Genomic DNA, 24213 nt, shown 5'->3' with positions numbered 1-24213 from the left:
AGCGGGTCCCAAACTATTTACTACCTTGATCCATCAACTGCCTTTTGTCTTTTTTTTAGATTACTCACCTAGTGTCCAATTTCATTCAGGGGAGAGGCCAAAATCATAGGCCCACCCTCTTTCTCCTCCGCTACCTCCTCCTTCTTGCCCTACCCAGGGGGCTGCCCGCCTGATCACCTAGGCAGGCACCCTCCACCCTAGCCCTGCAAATCCCAGCTTGGTGCTGGCTTATTCTCCACCACCACGGCCCCCCCTCTGCAGTGAGCCCGTGACCCACCCAGAACCACCCTGCCTAGGGTGACCAGGTGCTGGTCAAAAGGGGACTCTGGCGGCTCTGGTCAGCACTGCCGACTGGGCCGTTAAAAGTCCGGTCAGTGCTGCTGCTGGGCTAAGGCAGGGTAGTTGCTACCTGTTCTGGCAACGCGCTGCACCGTGGTAGCGGCCAGTAGGTGCGGCTCCACGGCAGGGGGTCCATGGGGCTCCACGCGCTGCCCCCACCACAAGCATCGGCTCTGCCCTTCCATTGACCGAGAACCAGCCAATAGAGGTGGGGGGAGTGCAAAGTGCCTGCGGCCAAAACAGCACACGGATCTTCCTGGCCCCCCCCCACTCCCTGGGGCCTAGGACCTGGACTTGCAGCTGACCGTTTCCAGGGCTCAGCGTGGTGCCAGGACAAGCATGGAGCCTGCCTTAGCCCCCACTCCCCGCTGCACTGCTGACAGGGAGCCACCCGAGATAAGCTCACGTCCCAACCCCCAGCCCTGATCCCCCTCCTGCACCCTGAACCCCTCATTTCTGGCCCCACCCCAAAGCCCACACCCCCACTTAGAGCCCTTACCCCCGCCCGCACTGCCCCCTGCCCCAGCCCCCTCCTGCCCCTTTATCCCCAGCCCCACCCCGGTGAAAGCGAGGGCGGGTGGGGGAATGTCGTGAGCGGGGTCGGGACCCCGGAAAGGGGCAGGACAGGGCTGTTCGGGGGGGGGGAGGGCGCCCCCAGCGCTTGTGAGTGCCCGGGGCTGGCCGCGCGAGCACATGGCGGCTGGGAGGAACCCCCCGCAGCTGTTGGCATCCCTGCTGGGGGGGAGAGCGCGAGAGGGTTCGTAACTGGGCGCAGCACTGTCCCCCCCGCAGGGCGGGGCTCACAAGGCGCCCACAGCCGGGAACTCCCCTCACCGCCGCAGCGGCGCACAGGATCAGCCAGCAGAACTACAATCCCCACAACCCCCCGGGGCAGAGGTGGCGGTGACGTCACCCCGCACCCATCCGGCCGGCGGCGAGGCCCGGCGCCGCTATTCGCGGAGGGGTCTGCGCCAGCCTCGCGCTCAGCCGAGTGGAGCGGCGGGAGCATAGAGCGCGGCGTCTGGCGGCGCAGAGCGGCGCCGCTCCGCTCCAGCCCCCCGCCCCCAGTAAACAGTCGCTAACATGGCGGCTCGGAGGCCTCGCTCCGCCTCGGGTGAGTGAGTCTCCCGGGGGCGCGGCCCGGCCTGGTCCCCTCGCGGGGAGACTCGTTCCCGCCTCAGCCGGGCCCCCTAGTGGGAGCTTCTCTGCCCCGAGCGCCCCCGTGCCCCGGCCGGGGAGGGGCTTGGCGGGGGCGGCCCCTGGTGGCTGCAGGGCGGGGGCGGGTTGGGAGGAAGCGCCCGGCTCGGGGGATGCGCTGCCGCTGCCGCGTCCTGCCGGGAAGTGGCGCCCCTGGGGTGGAAGCTGCCGGGCGGGGCTCGGGACTGGGACTCCTGGGTTCCGTCCTTGCTGCGACAGCGGAGTCGCTCGCGAAGTCCGTGGGGCTCAGTGTGCGGCCCCCGTCGCTTCCTCGTCTGTGGGATGGGAGCAGCCCTTAGGTCCCCTGCAGCCCGGCTGCTTGGGAGGATCAGGGCTGCAGGGCATGATGGTGTTTAATGCAAGGTCAGATCTTCAGATAAAGTGTGCCACCGAAATGTCAAGTATTCAACAAATGCCCCCGGAAATCCTAGCACAGTCACGAAACGAGAGGAATGAATAGACTTGCTATTTAGGGCCTTATTCAAAGCCATTAAAGACAAGAGATTAAATTTACAAGGTACTTTGCAGTGTTGGGGCAAGGGTGAAAAAATTTCCATAGCTTGCTTCCCCTTTAGGCTTGTCTAAACACAACGGTGGTACAACTTTTAGCTGATATAGTTCTCTCTAGTGTGGACACAGTTATACCGATGTAAAGGTGCTTTATAATGGTATAGGTGTTCCTGATCAAGAAGGGAAGTAAACTATACACCTTTATACTGGTACAGTTGTATCCACAGTAGGGGGTGTAAAACTATAACTATTTGGGTTAAAAAGATCACCCCCCTAACCATCATAATACTAGTACAAAAACTGTGTAGACCAGGCCTAAGACAAATAATCCTTATTTGATGTTTCTGTCCCCTCTGTAATAAACAAAGTGGACAGTTGGTAGTTGCAGCTACTTACTACTAGTGACCTGGTAACAGGAAAGTTCAGTGCTAGCTTGTTGGGGCTGCTGTTTCTGTTGTTTGAGTCACTTGCCCTCCATTTTAAGTAGTCAAGACCATTAAGTATTGATTGCAACTGATAGTAATGTGATAATACCATCGTTTTATGTGTGTATCTTCTTAATTTACCAGCCTGTTGACCTGTATTTACCTCAAAATTTTAAAAAGATGGCTGAGACTTTTGTACTGAACTACTTACAGTTGAGAAGCTCAGAACTAATGCTTTTATAACTTGCTTTGAACACTCACTAAAAGGAGAATCACCTATATTAATTTTTATTTTTATTTTTTTAAAGAGCACGACAGTGATGATGATTCGTATGAAGTATTGGATTTAACAGACTATGCAAGGCGTCACCATTGGTGGAATCGTGTGTTTGGCCGAAATTCTGGACCAATTGTAGAAAAGTATTCTGTAGCCACTCAGATTGTAGTGGGCGGAGTGACTGGTTGGTGAGAGAGGATCACTTTTGATTATTGCGCCATGCATTTGACTGTTCTTAAATTCTTGACTGTTCTGTATCATTTGAAGTGATAAACTGTTTGAGCTTGCATGGTTTCCTAATTAATAAATGTAAATTCAAGAGATAAGGAAAGAACTTGCCAGTTATTGCAAAAGAGCTTTGAAGAAGTGACAGAACTCTTAAGATCCATTCTTTAACAAACAAATGGGAAATTACTGTATATAATGCTAGTGTTACTAATGAGTAGGATATTTTATTTGTTATAATACAGACATGAGGCCTGTTTGTTTTGTTACTGTGAATAAGACTTGCACGTAAAAAAGGTCAGAAGAAATGTGGGGCAGACTTAGTCAAGGGCCCCAAATACATTTTTTTTTTTTTAGGTGAAGGTGTTTTTTTGTTTAAAAGCAAAAGCCACTTGAAATTGAACAACTTCTATGCAGTTTTTACAGATAGTGAAATGTGAAGTTGTTATATCACCTCAGCTAAAAAAGACATTTCATCTGAGTATTCTGTTTTAAAAGAAGTTTACAACCATAAGTACAAAGTATTAAGTTCTAATAGTAAAACATTAATATTATATGACAACACTTTTTAAGTTAATGAAAACAGATATTTTTGGATTTAAACAATGCTATTATGTTTAAAATGCAAATACACGAGAACCTGAAAGTAAAATGGGCTAAATGAAAGTGAAATGAATCTCTGTTTTTACACTTTACTCAGCTTGTACAATAAACAAAAGAGCATAAATGGTGAAAAGACAATTATTATTTTAAAATTGTTTAAATAATATGAGGTGCTTAATAATAGAGTTGGGGAATTAGTGTTTCAATATGATTTTTAACCTGTCTGTGTCTCCCTACAGTTTTTATAAATAATAGATAAATGTACAATAGCCTTAGGAGTTTTTAGAACAAAGTGTAATGGGAGTTTAGTGCCAAAATCATGAAAAGTGCCAAATCGAGGAATCTAGAAATGGAAGTATCTTTTCTATAAAAACAGGTGCAGTTTGTGGAGTGGCAGTGAAACCTGTTTATAACAGCCCTACAAAAATACCTCAGTCCCGGCACACACAGGCCAGCGCTATAACTGACAAGGTGGTAGACTCATCTCAGAGTGTGCCAACAAGAATGTTAAATAGAAAGGAAGCTTTTCTCCACTCGAAAATAGACTAGGACCTTGTCTGCATGCAATTTTTGTGCTGATTTAACTATTTTGTTGGGGTGTGTGTGTGGTGGTCTTGTTTTTTTTACTGAAATAGTTAAATCGGTATAGCCCCTACTGTGGATGCACTTATATTGGTACAAAAGTCCCTTTAACCAGTATAGCTTATTTCTCCTTCCCTACCAGAATAGATATATCTATAAAGGCACCTTTATTCTGATATAATTGTTGGCACTAAGGGGGTTGTAATGTTTTAACTGATTGTACCAGTTAAAGTGGTGCAATTTAATTAAATTATTTTGTGTAGACAAGGCCTGAAGCCACCAACTCAGTTTCCAAAGGACATCAAATAACCATTAGTTGATAACGCCCTTTCTGATCTAGACTTGTGCTTGATCTAAGTCACCAAAAAGTGTTTGTATTACATAAATCTATAATTTCTCATAAATTGCAGGCTACAGAGTAAGAAATAGGAAAGTGAAACTCTGTCATTTTAGCAATCCAAAATTTTAGCAGGGTTTAATATGAAAATTCTGAAAAGTGGCACTGTGGGCCAGACAAACTTAACTTTATTGGAATGTTGTTTTTTTGGGTCTTCTAAGGTGTGCAGGATTTTTGTTCCAGAAAGTTGGAAAACTTGCAGCAACTGCAGTAGGTGGTGGATTTCTTCTACTTCAGGTATATAGAATTTCATATTTTAATATTTAGGGAATGTTTTATATTTGAATTATATGGAAAAAACTCAGCAACTGGCTTATACTTGGGTTGGGAAGGGGAAGGTAAGTTCCATATCTATTTCTTATATTAGCCTTAGCACTTAATAGAAAAATACTGCTGCTGTGCTGGTATATTTTTACTTAGTTTTACATTCAGTTTTTTAAAGCTATTGATCAGAAATGTTATAACAAACAGGAATAATTAAATATTTTAAAATAAAAATAGTTTCAAGTGAGCTGAAAGAATGAAAACCGTAATGCAGAAATTGAAATACTATTTTTGAGTTGATATTGCCAGACTTAGCAAATTGATTATAAAATTACCGCTGCAGAGATCAAGGAATGTAAGCAATCTTTATTTTCTGTTAACAGGGGGACGGAATCTCAAAGGTACCTAAGTGAATTAGACTCCTTTGACAATCATAGTCTAGGTGTCTAGTTTATTATTATTGTAATGTTGAAGATGTAAAAAATTGATACAAATAATTGCATTAGAAGTTCTTAATATAAGAATAACTGTGGACAGGTTGCCTCCTCCAGCATTTATTTGAGACTCCTTCCACATTTTGTTTCCTTTTCTTCATCTGCTGCTACCTCAGCTCTCTGGCCCACTTTTGAGAGTAGCCTTTCCCTTAGCACTAGTGTTGCTAGTTATATTACCTTTTCCTCAGCAGCAGCTTCCTCTTACCTCTCCTGGCTCCACAGCTTTCTCCCTGCCCAACTGCTCTCAGCTCTACTGTAGGCCAGATTAATAGGTTTTTGAGGACAAAATTATTATTTTGTCACCTATTCTGACCTCCTGCATTATATCCAATGATTTGGGATTGAACAAGAACATACATTTTAGAAAGACCTCAAATTTTGAGTTAAAGACTTCGAGTGGTGGAAAATCTACCACATGCTTTGGAAAGCTGTTCCAGTGGTTAATTATGGTCACTGTCCCGCCCCATCTCAGAATGACATGTGGCCTAATCCATTTTCTCCAGGTCACTTCAGAGGAAGTGAACTGAGAGCCTACTAATGAACCAGTAGGTTCAATCAAAATTTATACCCACCATTTTAAAGACTGGACAGTCTTCTCACTAACAGAGTCCTTGAAGTTTCTGAAAAACCTCTCCCACTTTTCTTTTTTTATTAGTATGGGACCTGTAAGTGCTGCTCCTTAATTAGCCAAAATGTTGTTGTGCTGTGAGGTCACTTCCATCCACTAGCAACTTTTACTTTTTACTTGATTCCCCTAGATCCTTGTTAAGTGTTGTGTTGTGTTCTCACACATAGGTACTTGTTAGTTTATATGTGTTCCAAAAATGGTGTGGGTTTTCAGCAGGTCTGAGAAATGTTTCAATCTGATCCATTTTAGCACCGGTGGGGACAACACTGAAATGGGTCAAACTGAAACGGTTCTGATAGTTTTCCCAAAAATGTCTCTCTCGCTACTGATGACCTTTTGAAATATCTAAGACTGACTATTGCTGTGAGTTGTACCTTGGACATGTATCCCGAGGGCGTTGCATCCGAAATGGTTTAGAATAACCCAAATATGGAGATGGTGCACAAATCAATCTGACTAGCATGGATACACTGAATTCTTTGCCTTAAACCAGTGCCGTACACCTCTGGATCAGTTGGGAATGATTCAATTTTTTGTGTAGGCACAACCTGTGGGGTTTAGGAGTGCTCATTGTACTTCAATATTTAAATTCCATTTGTCCAGAAGAGCATGGGTTTGGGTTTCAGAACTGGCTTTTCCTGCTTAGCAGTACAACATTCTACCACTTGGCTAGCCTTATCAATTTGTGTCTCACAAATTTTGAATTAAAAAAAGAAACAAAAAGCTTGTAAATCACTAAAGAGCCTATATACAAATGGGGAAAACAGGTTTGCTGCACAGTAACTCCCCACTTAACGTCCTCTCGCCTAACGTTGTTTCGATGTTACGTCCCTGCTCCATTACAGAATATGCCCATTTAAAGTTGTGCAATGCTCTCCTATCATGTCGTTTGGCCTCCTGCTTTATTCACAGCTGGCAACCCCCCTATTAGCTGCCCTATGCCCTCCCACCCGCTGGCGGACCTCGCGGATCAGGGCCTTCCCCCTACTCCTCCTGCCCAAGGCAATCAGCTGTCTTGCAGCATTCAGGAGGCTGAGGGGAGGAGCGAGGACGCAATGCGCAGCCTCCCCCATTCCTCCCCAGCCTCCTGAATGCTGCAAACCAGCTGATTGCCGCTGGGAGGAGGGGGGAGGAGCGAGGACACTGCGTGCGGAGTAAAGGAGGAGGAGGTAGAGAAGAAGCGGGTTAAGGGTGGAGGCTTGGGCGAAGGGGTGGAGGTTAAGTGAGAGGACGTTAAGTGGGGAGTTACTGTATTAAATGGCTTGTTTAAAATTGTTTAAAGTGTATATAATGCCTTTTGTCTGGCAAAAAAAATAATTCCCTGGAACCTAACCCCCCTATTTACATTAATTCCTATGGGGAAATTGGATTCACTTAACGTCGTTTCACTTAGTTGCATTTTTCAGGAACATAACTACAATGTTAAGTGAGGACTTATTGTATCCATTTATGTATATCTTGATTTTTGTGTGTGTGTTGGCCTTTCCTGTGGAAAATATCTGATAAGGAAATTTATGAGGAGAGGGTTGGACAGGTTAGAACTATTATACTTCAGTTGTACATTTAGGTTCAGTTGTCTCCATTTTTGATTCAGATCAGATTCTGCTAGAAGTAAATGTCTTAGTCATTTAATTCTAGGTACTTCGCATATTAAAGATTAGTCATAAATTGAATGGTGGTCTAATTACATTTCTATAGTCTTTAAAGTATTTTCATTTAAAAATCCTCTGTAAATGCACAGTGTAAATTCACTTTAATTCAGGAATATATGCTGAATGCATTCATCGAACAGGTTCAAGGGTTTTCAGCAGGTGACTAGAAATTAACTTTTTTTTCAAGTTTCCTTGAAGTTTCAAGTTTTGTTAATGCAAAATGTTGAGAAGTTACAGGTACCAGAGGAATCCACTGGAACAAGAAGGGGTCCTGTTTCTTGGGTAGGGTACTCAAGTAGAGTCCTATTTGTTTAGTTTTTGAAATGCGAGAAAAACCTAACTTTTCTTTTAGTGTATATTAAATTGATTTCAAGGGATCTAGTTGGAAACTAAAAACAAAATATATTACAAAAAGAAAAGGAGTACTTGTGGCACCTTAGAGACTAACCAATTTATTATATTGGTTATATTACGTGGTTTGTCGCAGGTAGCAGATAGTAAGTCAAATTCTGAAAACAGGCTAGTTCAATTAGCAACATTACAACTGATCCTATTAAAAAGTAGCCTTGTAGGGTGGGGGAGAGAGAGAGAAAAGAATCCGTTAAGGAATAGGCATGGCTTTTATAAGTCAAGACCTTATTATCCTCATCAGATATCATGGAAGTTGGATATTTTGAACAATTTAATTTGATTAATTGTGTATCATTTTTTGTAGAAAGAGTAAATTCTCCTAATGTGCCTGATACAAGGCAAGTTCAAGTCCACTATAATATATAGGCACTGGAAAAATAAAAGCAACTAATAAAAAATAATTCATTTCTCATAACAAACAGTAACAAACTTAACATCTTTCCTTTTATAGCAGGGGTGGGCAAACTTTTTGGCCCGAGGGCTACATCGGGGTTGCGAAACGGTATGGAGGGCCAGGTAGGGAAGGCGGTGCCTCCCCAAACAGCCTGGCCCCATCCCCTCCCACTTCCCGCCCCCTGACTGCCCCCCTCAAAACCGCTGACCCATTCAACCACGCCCCCACTCCTGCTCCTTGTCCCCTGACCGCCCCCTCCTGGGACCCCCCCGCCCCTAACCGCCCCCCCCCCAGGACCCCACACCCTATCCAAAACCCCCTGCCCCATGTCCCCTGACTGCCCCGACCCCCTATCCACTGCCCCCCAGGGACCCCTGACCCATCCATCCCTCCCCCACTCCTTGTCCCCTGACCGCCCCCTTCCAGGACCCCCGTCCCTAACTGCCCCCCCCCTCAGGACCCCATCCCCATCCAATCCCCATGCTCCCTGCCCCCCCGACCCCTCCCATCCAACCTCCCCTGTTCCCTGTCTCCTGACCGCGCCCCCCCCACCTCCATCCCATCCAACCGCGCCCCCCCCCCCCTTTACCCTTACCATGCCACTCAGAGCGGCAGGACAGGCTTATTTGAAAGCCTGGGAGGTGGGTGGGCACAAGCTGCGCAGCCCACACAGTGACATGGCTGCAGGGGAGGGGGGACAGCAGGTGAGAGGCTGGGGATTAGCCTCCCTGGCCAGGAGCTCAGGGGCTCGTCAGGACGGTCCCGTGGGCCGTAGTTTGCCCACCCCTGTTTTATAGCCTTTAGATTAACTGGTTCCTTATAGTAGGGAGAACTATGGAAAAACATGCCAAATCCTTAAAATGTGCTTCCCCTCTGAAAAGTGACTTTGGGTTAGGTTTTTTTTTTTGTTTGTTTATTTTGGGGTTTTTTTTAAAGCACTTTGTCACTTGAAAGATCTGTTTCTTGAGACAGAGTGCTGGGAGCTAGTAAGTGAGCCAACACTCTGATCACTTAGGCATCAGTCAGCTAAGTGGCTGATCAGGCTGGGTGAGCCAATTTGTCCACTAATAGAGGGGTGTAAGAGGACATAGGAAGGAACTATAGAAAGGGAGTAACTAGGACTAGCTGAGCTCAATGTGTGCCAAGATCTCAAAGAAGGGAAACCTCTGTTTCTTCCTGGCCCTGCAGGAAAGGGCTAAAGGTAGAGAATCACTGTATATAAAATATTGCTCCATGGGACTGTAGTGGTGATGGAAATGTAAAGAAATCATGCAAAGTTGCCACCTAGCAGTGAGAGTCTGAGGGGTTCCTGGGGCATCTGAGGATGTTGATGGAGCATGCCCCTTTACTTCTGTATATTAGTCATATCTGTTCAGTTCAGTGGCAAAATGTTTTTACTGCTCTTTGCTCCTGTTAGACTAAGGTCTGTGTCAGAGTCAATCTTTTGTTAGCCATTATTTAATCATAAGTTTTATCTGTAGTAATTTATTTATTATTTCTTTTCCATATTTGGACTCATTCCATTTAAAACACCATTGATGGATTCATGTTTTCACTCAAATGATTCGGTAACAAATGGAACCTTTGAAAACCATACAAGGTGCAAAAATAACACTAGGATTTACCTGGCCTACTCTGGTCTGGCTATGTACTTCACTGAGGTTCTGTGGTAGCTATGATATTGCGGCATGATGCATGCTGGGACATCTCAATGAAGTTGGGAGAGGGCTACAGGGGGGATAAAAAGGTGAGGGTTTCTCAAATTCTTGTGTTGAATATCCGACTTCACAGTTTTGTGCACCGTTTGAGAGGGGCATTCAACAGAACTGCCAAAGCAAATAGAATTTTATATTGGAAATTTGCCTTTAAGCAAATGCATTAGGTCTGACAAGTTTTAGTAGAAATATTTTGGGTCAGGTCCTTAGCGTGTGTAAACTAGTGATTTTTTTTTTTAATGGCACTATCTGAGGATCTAATCCCTAGAGTTTAAGTCTTCAAAAGGAAGATTTACCTTCTCTGTTTCTTTTAGTTCATTTGTTAACTCCTGTATGATAAAGTTAGTATCTTTTAAACACCTTGTTAAAGTATACAAGTGTGTGGTAGGTAATGCTGCCTGTTTAAGTATCAGATTTATGAATCTGGAACAGGGTAAACTTTAAGCATTGTCTGTTGTAAAACTAACTGAATGCTATTTAATGGTAACAAGCACTTCCTCATGTTGGTTGGTTTAATGTGGGTGAAACTTCCTGTTGGAGAAGTTGGTTTTTTAGTCCGCTCTTCCTATTCCATCTGCTTCTGTATTTTCTTTATTGTGTTCCATAGCAAAGGTGTTCACAGCCCATGTGAGTAACTGCAGTGAGGTAATCTAGCTAAGAAGATTCTTTTGAGTTAATGACTTCAGCAGAACCCAGTGACTGCAAATTAAAATGTGGTGGTTAAGTTCAAGACATTATGGAGGAGTTATTCCTGGCCCCATACTTAAGATTGTGAACAGGGTTCCATTGTATGACTTTCTCCCTAGATGAATCTCAGATTTTGAGTTCATATTAAAAACAAAACTTACCCATAAAGTTTATGGATAATATATATAATTAATGGATATATAGACTGATTTACCCAACGTTTAAAAGACAGTCGCAGATCTTTGTAGCCTTGATTTTCCTTTCTTGATTAATTGTGGTGTTATCCAATTAAGAGGAATTATTTGTAGTAAGTCATTGTCCACAATGTGTTAGGTGTTCTCCACTCTTACAAGAAAATGCAGTCTCTGCCCTAAAAATTTTGCAATCTATGGCCCTCATCCTACAGCCACTTAAATGTGCATTACTTTACTCATGTGAGTAGTCCCATTGACTTCAATGGGACTATTTGTGTGTGTCAAGTTACACAGCTGCGTAAGTGTTTACAGTTCAGTGCCTAATAACAAAAATATGGGGGAAAGGGATAAAACATTCATAGTAAAAAATGTGGGATTTTTTTTTGGCTGTTTGAGGATTGTTTTTTAAAGTTAGGATGAACTTGTCTGCAACTGCTCCTCTATTTGCCCATAATTAGTTGCCTAATATCTTGTTGGCATTATGGTAGAAGTGGTTCATGTTATTCACTGATACTTATACCATTTATTTGGGGCTTAGTGATGTGGAGAGGGCTAGAATCCTATAGTATTAGGTTCTTATTATGCTGAACAGTTTATAATACTAAAGACAAGAGGATAGTTCTCTCTATTTCTGTGTGAGGTTTAGATAACAGATTCTGTGAGCACCCTGTCCTAAATTAAAATTTCAACAGGGATGCTGAAAGAAACTAAAATGAAACAAAGCTGCCTTTTAGTCCTTTGATAAAAGTGCTTTAAGTTTCTGTTTTGCAGCAAGTAAAGCAGTAATAAATATTGAGTATATAAATTGACCTATATAAATTAACCTGTAAATTAATCTCAAGCATAGTATAAAATAAAAAGTAGAAAAGGAGGGAAAGAAACGAGAATCTATTGAACCTTGCCAGTTCTTTTTCAAAGTATATTTTTGATTTATTACAGAAATAATTTCTGGCATGTTAAAACACAATATCTGTAGCATCTGTAATTAAAGTACTTGAACTTCTATGTTTGTCTTTCTCTAGAAAAAGCAAACCCGAAACAGTTTTTAAAATTGGGTAGACACAAACATCTTGTGATTTGACTCTTTGGATGTTGGTTAGTGTAATTATTCTTACTTAATACTTTTTTAATTGCCCTAGATTGCCAGTCATAGTGGGTATGTGCAAGTTGACTGGAAGAGAGTTGAAAAAGATGTAAACAAAGCAAAAAGACAGATAAAAAAACGTGCGAACAGGGCAGCACCTGAAATCAGCACCCTCATTGAAGAGGTAAGATGTTTTTAAAAAATAAATTGTTCTGAACTGTGTGCTGTTTCATTTCGGTTAAGATTACATTGTTTGAGGTTTCTGGCCTTCCACTGATCATAGTTATGCCTGATAACTAAAATTCTAGGCAGCATTTGAAAACTTGCGCGAGCATAGTCCCGCTTCTTCGGGAAGACTTACACAATCTTATCAACAGAACATAGTTCTATGTTTTAATAAATGTTAGCAGTCCTGCAGGACAGCCCAGTACCTATTTGTTATATTAATGGTCACTTCCAGGTGAGATTTTTTTGTTCTCATGCCAGACCATAACAATTACTTCTTGCCTTATGCTGATCAGGCTTCAGAGCTTGTCTTCATAAAATAGAGAGGTACAAAAGCCATGTGCCAGTTCTGGGAATTTGCATCCTACTGTAAGGCCAATTAACATCCCAGTATATTGGTTGCTTATCACTTTACTTGAGTAAAATAAAGTTGCTTTTTGGTGGTGGTGTTGCAGCTCAAAATTATGATTTTGAAAAAAGTTACCCTTTCCCCCTTTTTGAATGAAGTAAAAACATTTTGGAGCTGGTATTGAATCCTTAGGTGTTCGTAATCTTTGATCTTCTTGTCACATCTGGATAACGGACTGGTGGTGCAAACATCCATCTACAAGGCTTTACTGTCCCCTGCTATACTCTCAACCAAATAAGCGCAGAGAATCTCTAATTGCTGGTGGAGTACTGTACTAAAAGTAATTAACCCCTAAGTGTTTTCATATTGACTTTAAAATGAGGAATAAGTTTGCCTATGTACAAGTAATGGGAATTATGCTTTAGATTGCATGGAGTTGTCCACCTCGTTCCTTGAACCAGTTTAGCGAGTGTCCCTCTCCAAAACGTCTGTGGTGTGCATAATGTTGATGCACTGAAGAGGAACTACCAACGCTTTTCTAATATAGCTGAGGCCCATTTAGTTTTAGGAATAGTTTCTCATTTGAGGACTTCCCTTTACCAACAGAATATTAGAAAAAGTGAGTCTTTTTTGCCAGGAGATGTATGGGCTTTTTCTGACTACTTGTCTTGAAGTCTGACTTTTGTTATGCTGCAGAGAATCATAGCAATGCCCACACTGGTGTCTCTGTAGTTAAAGATGTTGGTATCTCCAACATAACCTATATAGAATTATACCTTCATTGCCAAATTGTTTTTATAATTTTAATTCCAGTCTGAAACTTGGTATACAGCTCTCTAAATCAGATGTAATTTAATCAGTCTCTTTTGACAGGCTGAGGGGTGGACCAGGGAGGAATTGAAAATAGTGTTCAAATGACTTTGATTTTAAAATTGTACACTACTCTGTTGCCTGAAATATCTAATGTTGTTGGTTTACAAAATGCCGATTACATCATAGTAAAGATGTAAATCACATTTATTTTGCATACCTGTCATAACCCACAGATTATATTGTGTTACTACTTATATCCAAACATCTGTTGATATAGTACGATGCTTTCCTCTGGTATATGATTTACAGCATTAAAGATTACAAAAGTGTGGATCAGAAAGAAGTGACCTTGAGATTATAATTAATCTAATTATAATTAATTCCCTGTGTCTGGTTAAAACAGAAATGAGTTTAGTGGTGTTACCCTAGCTCTCACATTTTTACAAAGGAAGTGTACAGTGCAGAGTTTCTGCACAGAAGAAGGCCAGTATTGGCATAAGAGCCATGCTACAAGTCAAGAATGAAGTGTGCTGTTAAAGTCTGCAGAGTCAGCATGCACTATACCTGACTCCAGCATGTGCTATATCTGCTAAACTAACAGGTTTTGAAAAATGAAGTTTTTTAAAAATAGTAAAAACCTCTGTTCTTATTTAATCATGATAATACTAAATGTTCCCATTAGGTGTAATGGTTTTACACAGATCACTAAAAACTATTTTCTTTTTCAGTCAACAGAATTTATCAAACAGAATATAGTAGTATCCAGTGGATTTGTTGGAGGCTTTTTGTTAGGACTTGCATCTTAAGGACCTGAATTTGTCTTCCTGATGTCATCAACCACAACAAAGAACAGTAGCAGTGATTAGTGCACTGTCTTAAAGTAAAGCAGTGTGGGTCACTGATCACTCCAGAGCAAGGAGAATGGACTAGCCAGACAAATTGGAAGCTTTTATGTTTTAGGCTTTTGCCTTCTGACGCTTGGCATAAGATTTGCTGAAAAACTGCAGTTTGCTCATAATAGCATGTTTTGGACAAAACTGGTTAATTTTCATCATGACTTTTTTATTCTGTGACCATTCAGAAAAATAGCATTTTTAAAATGTAATTTGTGGGATATCGCTATGCTACGGTAATGTAAGAAGGAAAGCTCCATTTTCAATCTGAATGTTTTCCAGATAAATGTTGCTTTATCTTTATTTAAAAGGTATTGTCCTTCATGCTGTAGTAAATAGTGCCAATTACTAATAATGTATACAATATGTAGCTTCAGCTGGAGGGCTGACAATCTTCCTTAGAAATCACTGCAATAATCTATAAACATGTAATAACTTTTTACAGAAGTATGAAGTAACAAAGAATCATGATCATATTAAAGGTGAAAATCAAACCTTGATGGGGGTCTTTTTGTACTTTATTCTATAAACTTCCCACATCTTTTAACATTCAGGGATATGGCACAGGTATTTGCATACAAATTAGTGTATTGTACAAACAGTACACACATTATTTCATCAAATGCATATCATTCATAAACTTGCAGATAGTTACAATTGAAATACACGTATTTATTATGTGAATATGTACTCTTTAAACCTTTGACACTTAAAATTACATTTTTATATTTTGTAATCCAGGGAGAACAGCTCATTTAATCCACCTGTTGGAAATCTCAAGTGTTGAGGTTTCCGTTTAACATTGAAAATGTTTAGTTGAACTTTAAAGCATGTCAGTACAGTGTAATTTGAGTAATCCAAAAGCACTTGCCACAGTCAGTTTCAGTAGGCAATAATTATTCACTTCACTTCCATGTTAACCCCTGGAACTAAACAAAGCTTATATTGCTGGTGTGTTCTAGCTGAGGTTTTTAGTAGAAGGCGAGTCACTTACTTTGATTTGTAGAAATGTACTCATCCAATATTAAGTAATCAAAAACTATAAATTGGAGGCGAATCCCTGTTTTGTTACCACCAGTCGATTGGCACCAAATTCCCACTCATCCTGCTCTCAAAAGTCTGGGAAAGAAAATGAGTCTTACAGCATGCTCCATAAGTCAGCACACTTGAGGCTGTGTCAGACCAAAGCAGGAAGCAAGTTCTAAAGGGAGGGAGGTCTACATCTGACAGTGAATTTGCAACCTTCCACCCAAGCAGAGATTTAAAAAAAAAAAAAAAAGTATTTGCTGTTATCTCTTTATCCCTAACAGATCTACCAACTTCAGGACCTGCTCTGGCCCTCAAACTTGTGAACGTGTGTCACAAAGAGCAGGCAGATCCCTTCAAGCAAAGGAGATGTCATATTTACCAATTCTCCTAATTACTCTCTGCTTCCTACCATACCGACAAGCATTTCCTCACTTATTTCTTGGATTGAGTCTGTCTCATCCAGGTTCAGCCACAGTGTCTGGTTTATATCTGATGAACCAGCCCTGAACATGTAACCCATTTTCCTTTGCTAATATGTTGAATGGCCCAATATATTTTTAGAATACACAGTGGGGAACCCCCACATGTAGGACAGCATGTGTGATATGTGGGCTGTGTATGCTTGCTTCTGAATACAAGGGAACAAGGAAAGTAGGAAGTAAACTATGACTACATGGCAAGCTTAGAAGGCTATCTGAGCCAGAGACTCTTCAAAATGCAGAAATCTAACCATAGAGAAACCAATCACTAGAAGCATAAATTAAAGCAGGTAATATGTAAGAGGGCCAAAATAGATTTTGAAGAGTAAATATCCAAAGATAGAACACAATATATTAGCTTCCTGCTTCTGTTAGAATGAAAAAATCTGTGGGTCCTTAGTATCACTAGAGGTTAAAGAGCAATTAAGGAGGATAAGGACCCTAAATGATTTATTTGTATTAATCTTCACGCCAGAGGACGTTAGAAAGATTCCTCTACTGGACCTCCTTTCTAGTAATAAAGATGAGGTGCTATCTGAGTCTGAGGTGTCAGAATACAAGATATTGGAACAAACTGATAATTTTAAAAAGCAATAAGTCACAAGGCCTAGATGGTCTACATCTGAGAGTTTTTTGTTTTTGTTTTTTTGTTAATCGCTACATTACAGAAAGATTTTGAGGATAGCAAATGTACATATATTTTTAAAGGGCTGGAGGGGCAAGCCATGAAAGTACATACCACATAGCTTTATGTTTTATATCTGGTAATGTGGTTGAAATTAGAATTAAAAATAGAACACCTGCCAGATAGTGATATGTTAGTGTCTAACCAGCACAGTTTCAGTATCTGACTAAGCTATTAAAATTATTTGAATATGTCAATAAAGAAATGTCAAAAGGAGAGATGGTTGACATAAGTTATTTGGGTTTCCAAATTGACTTTGGCAAGGTTCCTTGCAAGAGGCTACTGCAGAAATTAATTAGCAATGGGATGAGAGGCAACATTGTCATGGATCAAAAGCTGGCTCATGCAGGAAACAGTAAGAATAAATTTTGTCATGGGAAAAGGTGAACAGTGGGCTACATCAAGAATTTGCACTAATGTATTAATGATCTGAAAAGGGGAGTGATCAATCAGTTAGCAAAATTTGCAACCAACCTAAAGTTAGTCAAGTCCAGAGATAACTGAGGAATTTGAGAGACTAACAAGCTAGGTGAATGGGCAACATGAGGTCAGATGGAGTTCAGTGTTGATAAGTACAAAGTACTGCACACTGAAGGCAAACATTTCAACTACTCATATATCACATAGGATTTTAAATTAACAGTAGCAGCCAAGGAAAGGGATCCGGACGTTACTGTAGACCAGTGGTCACCAACCCATTGATCGCGATTGACTGGTCGATCCTGGAGATTCTCCCAGTCGATCATGATCTCTGGCCACTAAAAGTCCAGTGGTGTAGCAGAGCTGCCACTAAGGCAGGTTCCCTGCCTGTGCTGGTCCCACACCGCTCCCATAAGCGGCCAGTGTGGCTCTGGGGAGGAAGGGGCATGTGGCTCTGCCAGCTGCCCCTCTCTGCAGGCACCTCCCCTGCAGCTTCCATTAGCCGCAGTTCCCAATTCCTGGTAAATGGGAGCTGCAGGGGCAGTGCTTGCAGGCAGGAGCAGCGTGCAGAGAACCCTGCACTCCCCCCAAGGTCTGCTCCTTTTGGGAGTGGCATGGGGCCGGGACAAGCAGGTTGCCTGTCTTAGCTATGCTGCATTGCCCCCCAGGAGCTGCCTGAGGTGAGTGCTGCCTGGTGGGAGCCTGCACCCCAGCCCTGAGCCCCTTCCTGGAGCCAGCACCCCATACTCCCTCCTGCACCCTGAACTTCCTCCCAGAGCTTGCACCCCTCACCCCCTCCTGCACTGCAACCCTCTGCCCCAGGCTCAGCCTGGAGCCCCCTCCCACACTCCAAACCCCCCAGCCCCGAGCCCGCGCCCCCTCCCCAGCCCGGTGAAAATGAGTGAGGGGAGAGTGAGTGACGGAAGGAGGGGGGTATGGAGTGAGTGGGGCAAGGCTGTGGGGAAGGGGCTGGGTAGATCCTGGGTTGCACTTAAATTCAAAAAGTTATCTTGTGCGTCGAATGGTTGGAGACCACTGCTGTAGACAGCTCAGCGAAGTCCTCTCAGTGTGCAATTGTGGTCAGAAAAAGCAAACAGGGTGTTAGGATGCTGCAGGAACAGGATGGAGAATAATGTAGAAATATATTGTCATTATACAAATCAGTAGTATACAACCATTTAGAATACAATGTGCATATATGTCACCCCATCTCAAAAAGGATATTGCAGAACTAGAGGGGCTCCAGAGAAAGGTGACAATGTTAAGGGATGGGAAAACTCATATAAAGAGAGAGTGAAAAGATTTATGATTGTTCACCTTAGAAAGGAAACAATAGCAGGGGACAGGATAAAAATATGTAACATAATGCATGGTCTAGAGAAGGTATTTCAGGATTTTCTGTTTTCCCTCATGTAATTTAACAACAAAGGGATATTCAAAGAAATTGAAATGTAAAAAATTCAGAACTGGAAAAGGGAAATACATTTTCATTCAGTGCATATTTGGATTGTGGAACTCATTGCTCTAGAAAGTCATTGAAGCCAAGAATTCAGTGATTATCAAGGAGGGTGTCATAAATATAAAGGAAAGGGTAACCACCTTTTTGTATACAGTGCTATAAAATCCCTCCTGGCCAGAGGCAAAATCCCTTCACCTGTAAAGGGTTAAGAAGCTAAGATAACCTTGCTGGCACCTGACCAAAATGACCAATGAGGAGACAAGATACTTTCAAAGCTGGAGGGTTAATTCATTCCAGAGAATTAAAGGTTTGTCAGTTTATAGCCTAGGGAGGAGATGACACTGAGTGGCCGGAAGGTGTCTACTACGAAGGGAAAAGTGCTGGTGGTGTGGAAGAGGTGAACGTCTCCATGACCCTTGGGCATATGCAGAGACAGCAGATCAAGGAGCTGTGCACTAGCTACGTGCCGACGTTCTCAGCCACCCCAGAACTGACTGAACGGGCATACCACTCCATTGACACAGGTAATGCTCACCCAATTAAAGCCCAACCCTACCAGGTGTCTCCTCAAGCTAAAACTGCTATAGAACGGGAGATCCAGGATATGCTACAGATGGGGGTAATCCGCCCCTCTGGCAGTGCATGGGCATCTCCAGTGGTTCTAGTTCCCAAACCAGATGGGGAGATACGTTTTTGTGTGGACTACCATAAGCTAAATGCTGTAACTCGCCCAGACAACTATCCAATGCCACGCACAGATGAACTATTAGAGAAACTGGGATGGGCCCAGTTCATCTCTACCTTGGACTTAACCAAGGGGTACTGGCAGGTACCGCTAGATGAATTCGCCAAGGAAAGATCAGCCTTCACCACCCATGTCGGGCTGTATGAATTTAATGTACTCCCTTTCAGGCTGCGAAATGCACCTACCATCTTCTAAAGACTTGTATATGGTCTCCTAGCGGGATTAGGAGAATATGCAGTCGCCTACCTTGACAGTGTGGCCATATTTTCGGATTCGTGGGCAGAACACCTGGAACATCTACAAAAAGTCTTTGAGTGCATAAGGGAGGCAGGACTAACTGTTAAGGCTAAGAAGTGTCAAATAGGCCTAAACAGAGTGACTTACCTTGGACACCAGGTGGGTCAAGGAACTGTCAACCCCCTACAGGCCAAAGTGGATGCTATCCAAAAGTGGCCTGTCCCAAAGTCAAAGAAACAGGTTCAATCCTTCTTAGGCTTGGCCGGTTATTACAGGCGATTTGTACCACACTACAGCCAAATCGCCGCCCCACTGACAGACCTAACCAAAAAGAAACAGCCAAATGCCGTTCAGTGGACTGAAGAGTGTCAGAAGGCCTTTAACCAGCTTAAAGCGACACTCATGTCTGACCCTGTACTAAGGGCCCCAGACTTTGACAAACCGTTCCTAGTAACCACAGTTGCGTCCGAGCGTGGTGTGGGAGCAGTTTTAATGCAGGAAGGACCGGATCAAGAATTCCACCCTGTAGTGTTTCTCAGCAAGAAGCTGTCTGAGAGGGAAAGCAACTGGTCAGTCAGTGAAAAAGAATGTTATGCCATTGTCTACGCTCTGGAAAAGCTACACCCATATGTTTGGGGACGGCGTTTCCACCTGCAAACCGACCATGCTGTGCTACAATGGCTTCATACCACCACGGGAAATAAAAAACGTATTCGGTGGAGTTTAGCTCTCCAAGATTTTGATTTCGACATCCAACACATCTCAGGAGCTTCTAACAAAGTGGCTGATGCACTCTCCCATGAAAGTTTCCCAGAATCAACTGGTTAAAATCGTCCTTGACATGTGGAAAATATTGTTAGTCTTTATATACTTGGTAGTATATTTAGAGATGCATGTGTCTTATTAACTCTCTTTTCTCCTAGAGCTCCAGGAAGAAATCACAGCCAGCGTTTCACCCTATCTGTGATTTGGGGGGCGACATAAATTTAAAGGGAAGGGTAACCACCTTTCTGTATACGGTGCTATAAAATCCCTCCTGCCCAGAGGCAAAACCCTTTCACCTGTAAAGCGTTAAGAAGCTAAGATAACCTCGCTGGTACCTGACCAAAATGACCAATGAGGAGACAAGATACTTTCAAAGCTGGAGGGGGGCGGAACAAAGGGTCTGTCTGTCTGTGTGTTGCTTTTGCCAGGAAGAGATCAGGAATGCAGCTCAGAACTCCTGTAAAAAGTTAGTAAGTAATCTAGCTAGAAAGGCATTAAATTTCCTCTTGTTTAATGGCTGGTAAAATAGGCTGTGCTGAATGGAATGTATATTCCTGTTTTTGTGTCTTTTTGTAACTTAAGGTTTTGCCTAGAGGGATTCTCTAGGTTTTGAATCTGATTACCCTGTCAGGTATTTACCATCCTGAGTTTACAGAGCTGATTCTTTTTACCTTTTCTTTAATTAAAATTCTTCTTTTAAGAACCTGATTATTTTTTCATTGTTCTTAAGATCCAAGGGTTTGGTTCTGTGTTCACCTGTACATATTGGTGAGGATTTTTATCAAGCCTTCCCCAGGAAAGGGGGTGTCAGGCTTGGGGGGATATTTTGCGGGAAGACGTCTCCAAGTGGGCTCTTTCCCTGTTCTTTGTTTAACACGCTTGGTGGTGGCAGCATAGGATTCAAGGACAAGGCAAAGTTTGTACCTTGAGGAAGTTTTTAACCTAAGCTGGTAAGAATAAGCTTAGGGGGTCTTTTATGCAGGTCCCCACATCTGTACTCTAGAGTTCAGAGTGGGGAAGGAACCTTGACAGAGGGACTGGACATTTATATGAATAACAAGACTATCCTGAGTTATAATAGTTAATTCTAACACATTTTTTGGAAAAGTTCTAAAACTTCATGTTTAAAGACTTAAATTAATATTTGTCTATTAAGGATTAGGATGACACCTTAATGAGGAGCTGATTAAACCACATCTGCTTCCTGGTGGGTTTTGTGCACGTTCCTCTGTAGCATCTGATGCTGGCCACTGTTGGAGACCAGACAGACCACAGGGCTGATCCAGTATGGCAATTCCTATATCCCTGTGTAACATATAATGAACATAATTTAGTTTTCTGCGTAGTGGGTTTTGAGAGAGCTCTTTAATAAGTTGTCTATTCAATTTGTATATGTATAACTTGGTAATCAACACTTCAACAGTTATTTCTAGGTAGCTAAACCAACGTCAAGCAATTGTTTGTCGTTCATACTGACCCTAGTTCTCTTCCCAATGAAATCAATGGGAGTTTTGCTATTGAATTTTCAGGGATCAGAATTTGTCTCATTGTCTGTGGAGGCCATTTTCATGCAAAATGCAAACTGAAATGGCAGCACTGAAATTAAACATACAGCAGATATTCAACAGTGCAGCAGTTTTCAGGTGTCTTTGTCTTAAGACTAAAGGCACAAGCATGCAGTAGAAATGGAGAAGCTACCAAAATTAAACACAGAAGGAGAAAATGTTGCTCTTTAAACAGTAGTACTTCAAGATGTTTCATAAAGTCTGTAATTTCCAGTGCTGAGAAGGAAGCATCACAAAATATATCTAGAGACCTTTATTCACATCTAAAGATGAGGGGGAACTAAGCAGAAGAGTGTTTTCACAGTTGAGTGCTGTTTTTATTTGCAATGCTCATGTATATTTCAATGGAAGTATCTGCAGCTGGCTGATTGTGACCCAAATGTTGTGGTGATAGAGGTACACTAGCACTCCTTTCTCCTTCCCAGAAATGAGCAGAATGCTCTTTAATACATGTGCAAACATTTCTGCATACATGCAGTGTACATTTTTCAAATCCTTAATAGAAAATAGTATCAAGAAATCAGTGAATAAGTATTAAATCATGAATCCCATTTACAATAGATGCTTTGAAGAACTTCCATTTCAAGCAGAGGTTGTCTACGTATGCTTGCCAGTATTGATTCAACAGAAGACAGAACCAGTGTGTCTTGTAATGATTGTTAATAAAACTTCATACTTTCTCAAACTATACATAAATTGGGATGGGAAGGTTACCCAATTTTCTCATATAGTTAAGGAACAACAAACTTCCAATGTAATAAAAAAAAAGTGAAGATTGTTTTATTTTGAGATTTTAAATTCACTGCAATGAGTCAGTCCAAATGTCTTGGTGGTTAAACACTGAATATTGAAGATGCCACACTTCGTCTAACCAAATTTTTACAAGAAAAACCTACAGCTGATAAAGCCAGACATTTTTTCAGTTTCCCTTTGAAATAAAAAGAATGAATCTTAAGTATTAATAATGTACTCCACTGTGTGTTCCCACAGTTGCATGTGATTGTCAAGGATAACAAATTTCTCTGGAAATTACAGCATTTTAAATTCAGGCTGTTGTTATTTATATAGCATCAAATGTGATTATTGGTTTATAAACATACAGTTTCCCCTGCCCCACAGAATGTACTATCTAAGGCCCTGATCCTGGAGACACTTATGTATGTGCTTGATTTTGAGCACGAGTAGTCTCACTGACTTCAATTTGACTGGTTATGTAAGTAAAGTTAAGCCCATGCTAAAGAGTCTGCATGATTGGGGCTTAAATGGATGAGATTTAAATGAAGGTTGATAACAGTAAAACTTTTAAGTTGGAAGAGGTAACTTGCCAGCTACACATTTTTTCTCTTTCAACAATGAAGCTCATTTCTTCACAAACTGGTGTCGATGGCCTTCAAGTGGTCTGTAGAGCTTTCTCATGTGGATCACAAAACCAACAGAAATGATACCATCTATTGAGAAAAATAGAAGAATTAAGGGGTTTGGAGTAATGAATGAGCCGCACTCTTACAAAGTAAGGTTTAACCGACTTGACTATTGACTAGCTGGCCTTCTGTGTTTATCGATCTGTTAAGTATTTCACATTTTCAATTGAAGTCAACACTACTAGTATATATTATCAAGTTGCAGGTGGCAGTGTTTTGGGGGGTTTTTTCAGTTCACTACCTCCAGTGATTCTTGAAATGAATTAACTCATCTTTCAGTAGTGGGAAAGGTTGATAACGTTGCAGTAGTACTGTAGAAGGCTGAGGTGCATTTTGGAGTTGCCAATGTACAAAAATCTGAAAAAGTCCACATTATTCCCCTTTATTCTACCTTCCATTCTTGTGTGTTCCTGAAGAAAAAAAAGCAATCAAGTCCATGGCTTAGTTCCCCCCACATGAAACATTGTATAGAGGATGATGTAGTTACATTTATTTTATGCATGTGTTTTTGGTAGGTTACCTGCTTCCATGTATTTTCAGACAAAGTCTTTCCATTAACTTCAGTGGGTACAAGATCAGGCCCTAAGTGCTTGTATTTCTGAGTGTATAGAATAAAAGATCTTATGGTTAGTATCCTCATACTCATGAGTCTCATACTGACCAGAATAAATAGGTACTGAGGGCATATTATGATATTATAACTAGTTTTAGGTCTTTTTTTTAAAAGGGGGAGTTCCTTGTATAAAAGTTGAGAGTGTAAAATAAACTAATCTGCCTTGCCTGGCTTACCTATACTGGTTGCAATATTGGAGACTTGGATTAGGATGGGTTGGAAAAGATGGATTTCTGTCTGGCCTCTCTCAGTCCCAAGAGAGAACAACCACGTAAACAAAGAGCACAAACAAAAGCCTTCCCCCGCCCAAGATTTGAAAGTATCTTGTCCCCTTATTGGTCCTTTGGGTCAGGTGCCAGCGAGGTTATCTTAGCTTCTTAACCCTTTACAGGTGAAGGGGTTTTGCCTCTGGCCAGGAGGGATTTTATAGCAATGTA

The 24213-nt window shown here is 41.9% G+C and overlaps 1 protein-coding gene across 2 annotated transcripts; it reads left to right on the top strand.

Annotated features, from left to right (window-relative positions):
• The first annotated feature begins 1287 nt into the window (after nucleotides 1–1287).
• Nucleotides 1288–15119, top strand: FUNDC1 (FUN14 domain containing 1). Of its 2 annotated transcripts, none has more exons than XM_074969220.1 (5): nucleotides 1288–1453; nucleotides 2780–2936; nucleotides 4717–4792; nucleotides 12134–12262; nucleotides 14194–15118. In XM_074969220.1, the coding sequence occupies exons 1-5, from the start codon at nucleotides 1423–1425 to the stop codon at nucleotides 14269–14271; spliced, it is 471 nt and encodes a 156-aa protein (XP_074825321.1). In that variant the 5' UTR covers nucleotides 1288–1422; the 3' UTR covers nucleotides 14272–15118. The 2 variants fall into 2 exon arrangements, with proteins under 2 accessions (XP_074825321.1, XP_074825327.1); XM_074969226.1 differs by lacking the exon at nucleotides 1288–1453 and adding an exon at nucleotides 1691–1899 and having other exon boundaries at nucleotides 14194–15119.
• The last annotated feature ends 9094 nt before the right edge of the window (nucleotides 15120–24213 follow it).

Source organism: Natator depressus, chromosome 1 (assembly GCF_965152275.1).
Source record: "Natator depressus isolate rNatDep1 chromosome 1, rNatDep2.hap1, whole genome shotgun sequence".
Taxonomy (NCBI): domain Eukaryota; kingdom Metazoa; phylum Chordata; order Testudines; family Cheloniidae; genus Natator; species Natator depressus.
The sequence above is the reverse complement of the archived record's forward strand: the minus strand, read 5'-3'. Positions and strand labels throughout refer to the sequence as shown.

Bases quoted from the DNA above. Each gene is read 5' to 3' on its own strand.
- FUNDC1 (XM_074969220.1), top strand. From the start codon at position 1,423: ATGGCGGCTCGGAGGCCTCGCTCCGCCTCGG. The intron at 2,937-4,716 runs GTGAGAGAGGAT...GGGTCTTCTAAG, and splicing joins GTGGGCGGAGTGACTGGTTG to GTGTGCAGGATTTTTGTTCC. The intron at 12,263-14,193 runs GTAAGATGTTTT...TTTCTTTTTCAG, and splicing joins TCAGCACCCTCATTGAAGAG to TCAACAGAATTTATCAAACA.